At 35.3% G+C, this 5,422-nt stretch overlaps 1 protein-coding gene across 1 annotated transcript in view; it reads left to right on the top strand.

Annotated features, from left to right (window-relative positions):
* LOC134310707 (macrophage mannose receptor 1-like) overlaps positions 1-2,763 on the top strand; it is a 15,063-nt gene extending 12,300 nt beyond the window's left edge. The window contains exons 3-5 of the mRNA XM_062992336.1: positions 1,923-2,252; positions 2,342-2,433; positions 2,662-2,763. Of these exons, the coding sequence (XP_062848406.1) occupies positions 1,923-2,252; positions 2,342-2,433; positions 2,662-2,763 (524 nt within the window). The remainder of the gene's footprint in view (positions 1-1,922; positions 2,253-2,341; positions 2,434-2,661) is intronic.
* The last annotated feature ends 2,659 nt before the right edge of the window (positions 2,764-5,422 follow it).

Here is a 5,422-nt window from a genome sequence, read left to right as displayed (position 1 = left end):
ACCCGACTTGGGTACAGCATGGGGACTCGAACCCACGCCCACCTGCCACGCCCGGTTTTCAGCCCCATTCACTTCCATTCATTTTTTGAAATTTCGAGATATAAACGCCGTTCCAACTCTATATCATAAAGCCCACTGATGTTAACCCGACTTGGGTACAGCATGGGGACTCGAACCCACGCCCACCTGCCACGCCCGTTATTTCAGCCCCATTCACTTCCATTCATTTTTTGAAAGTTTGAGATATCAACGCCGTTCCAACTCTAAATCGTAAAGCCCACTGATGTAACCCCGACTCAGATACAGCATGGGGATTCGAACCCACGTCCACCTGCCACGCCCGTTTTTCGGCCCTATACACTTCCATTCATTTTTTGAAAGATCAAGATATCAACGCCGTTCCAACTCTATATCGTAAAGCCCACTGATGACACCCTGACTCGGGTACAGCATGGGCATTCGAACCCACGCCCACCTGCCACGCCCTTTTTTTTGTTCCATTCACTTCCATTCATTTTTTGAAAGTTTGAGATATCAACGCCGTTCCAACTCTAAATCGTAAAGCCCACTGATGTAACCCCGACTCAGATACAGCATGGGGATTCGAACCCACGCCCACCTGCCACGCCCAATTTTCGGCTTCATTCACTTTTATTCATTTTTTGAAAGTTCGAGATATCGACTCCGTTCCAATTTTAAATCGTAAAGCCCACTGATGACACCCCGAGTTGTATAAAGCATTGTGATACACGCGCTCGCCCTATCGGCACACGGCAATCACACTCGCATTTTCTCCGGAAATGCACTCTCTAGTTTCATGTAATAGTTTACCTACAGATTTATTACCACTTAGTTATGCCATTTACTTATTAACTGTTATTGAGTGAGTTATATTTTGTTAGTTTAATAAAAATTATTTATTGTATTTTATTTAAAACTTAGCGCATGTGGTTTGGCGAGAAAAATAATCGATGTTACGTACTTACTCCAACGGAAAGTTACTGATATGTTATTAATGAGGTTTCCCATCAATTTATCCTTAAATAAAAATGGATGGTGGTGCTCCGTTATATTGGCTATTAATTATGTAATTAAATAATTAATTAATAATATCTCTCTCATTCCTATTTAGTGGTTACGATTGATTAGTTTGTGTCCATATAAACACATATTGGGTCTGTCGAAAACCTAGTGAGCTGCCTTGCTGCCTTACTGCTTACATAGGCAGCTGCCTCAGTAGAGAGGAGTTATCGACTTATAAGGCAGGTTATTCGAACACTACTTAGACAGCGATAACATCGGTTTTCACTTACTAAGCTAACACAATTAGCATCATGCCATTCAAACCAATGGGATGAGGTGGCACAACGCACTAGCATGTCAACGAACATCTCCCACCGTGTACCAAAAATGGTTAAATTGTCACTGACAAGCCCAAACTAAATACACTTGTACACCTTTATACAGATTAAAAATTAATGATAATTTATTTACATTTGAAAATAACTCCGTTCGTTGCCCCACATCGTCCGCCATGTTTTTTTTTTTTTGTAAGAAAAGTCAAGTTGCACTGAATGCTCCCTCGTTCTAACAATATGTTTCTTTATTGTTTATGGTTTAGGTTCTTGTCCATGAATGCTGAGTCTCAGCCAGTATATTCTATTCTGTTTAGTTTATTTTATTTTATAACAGATTAATTGATGTCTGATATTCATCAGCAAGACGTTTATATTACCTGTTTAACCACCAAACAATTTTTTAAGTCTACGCCAATATGGTTGTTGTAAAAGAAAAGTCTCAGTGTTGCTCTGCCCACATTTAAAAGTTATAATCCTGGAAATCAACACCTTCTCCATGTGCCAATTTTAAATCCTGATGGTATTTTTGAGCATAACATTTTCTTTTGTACATATTTCTTACAGACAGCAGAACCGGTGCTGACCGTTACATTTACTACTCTACTGTAAAGACCTGGTCTGAAGCTCAGAGTTTCTGCAGACAGAATCACACAGATCTGGCCAGCGCAAGAACTGCAACTGAACACTCGGATATAATGGGAAAAATCTCTGGTGACACCTGGTTCGGCCTTTTCAAAGAACCCTGGAAGTGGGTGGACCAAACCGACATGTCTCTTCCATGGTATCCTGGACAACCTGATAATTACTATGGAGATGAAAATGTTGGCTATATGTATAATTTTCTGGTCGCTGATATATACAGTACCATCGTTCGGTCCTTTCTGTGTCACAGAGGTGATTATTGTCGTATTTACTTTATATTTATACTTTAAATTATCTGTAAAATGTGATGATGATGTTTTTATGCTTGTTTCTATTCACAGATGTTACTGGACAGCAGCAGATCCTGAGATTTAAGGTGGAGTCGAATCAGGACGTTAATGATCCCACAATAAAGGCTGCACTCTTGGAGATGGTGAGTCTGATCCTCCACAAGGTTCCATTTATATTGTGCAGTTCCTCCTTATTCCAGCAGCAGGAACCCAAATCTTCCCTAAATCTTCATCAAGTTTCTACACACTGTCCTAACCTGTACTGTAATCATCATCATCAGCTGCTGGATTCAGTTACTCCACCAATTTTACACCCATCAACAACTTTCTTTATACATTATTTACTGATAAAATCATATTCTGTCCTTCAGATCCAGCAGAAACTGAAGGATCATGGGATAGAACAGAACATCACACTGAAATGGAGAAAGCAACCAGATGGAGTGGTGTTCCACAAGATGGAGATACATTAAAAACTTCAGGGTAACAAACAACCTATAAATAATTCTCTCTCTCAGATCATCAACTTAGTGAATAATTAATGATACTTTTTAAATGTGACGTTTCCTTTATAATGAATATCTTTTTATCTTGACGTCTAAGGCCGTGTCTGACGGAATGACTCTAACATCCTAAATGATACCTCGCTTCTTCAAGTTCAATTCTGGAAGATTGGAAGAGAATCAAGCTCAGTTTAATTCTTCTAAAGTCCATCCAACAACTGTTTATTCCACTGTTTTAATATCTACTTATTTCCTATAATTGTTCTTAATATAATTATACTTTCTTCATCTACATCTTATAAATCAAAATATAGTGTTAGGAATTATGTTATGCTAACAGTTATAGTAACTATTTACAAATATAAAGAACATTGTACTGCATGTATAATCGTGTATCTTTTATTAGGAATGTAACTATTTACAGCTTCAGTAATAATTTCCATGTTAAAGGATCTTCTATGTTAATCCTGTTGAATCTACACAGTGTGTTTAATAGTAAATCAGCTTATATTAGGAATGAACTTTTACAATCACTAAATCTCTCAATTTCAGGATGTTCATGTTAAAACTGAATCTACATCAACATCTAGTGAGAACAAATTGTTATTGCAGCTCTCAGTTCAGCTTTCAGGTCGTGTTTCATTCAGAGTTTGTAACTTTTCCAGTTTCTAAAGGTTTCAAAGTTACTCAGTTTTTTGTTCTCATAATAAACTTGCATGGGGGGTAAAAAGGTTTGTAATGATGTTTTACAGACTATGTTACTTTGTTTATGTGAGCTTGTAGCTTAGTTTATATAATTAATGTAATTTCTACATATTAAACAGTAATATAGTATAACTGTATAAACTATTATTTTATTGTGAGAGATTTGTAATCTATAATCTTTAATCATTTGATTCAGTAGTTCACTACCCACAATTCAATTCACTCTAGATAATCATTTATTATTTTAGTAATAAATTACTTATAAATGTAATAGTTTAGATTTATACTTTTATCATCACCACTTAGTTACACCATTTACTTATTAACTGTTATTGTACGTGTTAGATTTTATTAGTACAATAAACATTATAATGATGAATAATTTAGAGCTGTGAGTGTGATTACCTGTGTGAGAGAAATCCTCGACTAACAGACTTTACTCCAACAGAAAGTGTCTGATCTGTTATGAATTCAGTTTTCCTGGTAATTTCTCTTTAAAAATACCAGTGGTGCCCCGTATTTGATTAGTAATTAATTATATAATTAGATAATTAAAAGCTAATCTCTGTTTTCCATGACAAATGTAATGTAACATACTTCTTAAATACTTGTTTTCAAATAGATGTTCGGTATGAAAAAAAAAACAGAGATTAGTTTGTAGCTGATGAATTTATTGCTGTGCACTTATAAGAATCGGGTCTAGAAAGACAGGAAGTGAAAGTATATTTTTACTCTGAATCCTATTTTTAAAATATTTCTAATGTACTCAAGGGAACTTGGAATACTGATGAAATACTGATTAAATACTGATTAAATGTGCTTTAATTTCACTTAAATTGTCTGTAAATTACTGTTTTTCACCCAAATAGGGAATAAATAATCTGTAAATATGGAGTACTAAGTGTAGTAAGTAATGAACTGGTTACAGTTTGGGGTATTTATGATGGTAAGAAATGTACTGGTTACAGTTTGGGGTATTTATGATGGTAAGAAATGAACTGGTTACAGTTTGGGGTATTTATGATGGTAAGTAATGAACTGGTTACAGTTTGGGGTATTTATGATTGTAAGAAATGAACTGGTTACAGTTTGGGGTATTTATGATGGTAAGAAATGAACTGGTTACAGTTTGGGGTATTTATGATTGTAAGAAATGAACTGGTTACAGTTTGGGGTATTTATGATGGTAAGAAATGAACTGGTTACAGTTTGGGGTATTTATGATGGTAAGAAATGAACTGGTTACAGTTTGGGGTATTTATGATGGTAAGAAATGTACTGGTTACAGTTTGGGGTATTTATGATTGTAAGAAATGAACTGGTTACAGTTTGGGGTATTTATGATGGTAAGAAATGAACTGGTTACAGTTTGGGGTATTTATGATGGTAAGTAATGAACTGGTTACAGTTTGGGGTATTTATGATTGTAAGAAATGAACTGGTTACAGTTTGGGGTATTTATGATGGTAAGAAATGAACTGGTTACAGTTTGGGGTATTTATGATGGTAAGAAATGAACTGGTTACAGTTTGGGGTATTTATGATGGTAAGAAATGAACTGGTTACAGTTTGGGGTATTTATGATGGTAAGAAATGAACTGGTTACAGTTTGGGGTATTTATGATGGTAAGAAATGAACTGGTTACAGTTTGGGGTATTTATGATTGTAAGAAATGAACTGGTTACAGTTTGGGGTATTTATGATAGTAAGAAATGAACTGGTTACAGTTTGGGGTATTTATGACGGTAAGAAATGAACTGGTTACAGTTGGGGTATTTATGATAGTAAGAAATGAACTGGTTACAGTTTGGGGTATTTATGATGGTAAGAAATGAACTGGTTACAGTTTGGGGTATTTATGATTATAAGAAATGAACTGGTTACAGTTTGGGGTATTTATGATTATAAGAAATGAACTGGTTA

Source organism: Trichomycterus rosablanca, chromosome 3, assembly GCF_030014385.1.
Source record: "Trichomycterus rosablanca isolate fTriRos1 chromosome 3, fTriRos1.hap1, whole genome shotgun sequence".
Lineage (NCBI taxonomy): Eukaryota > Metazoa > Chordata > Actinopteri > Siluriformes > Trichomycteridae > Trichomycterus > Trichomycterus rosablanca.
The sequence above is the reverse complement of the archived record's forward strand: the minus strand, read 5'-3'. Positions and strand labels throughout refer to the sequence as shown.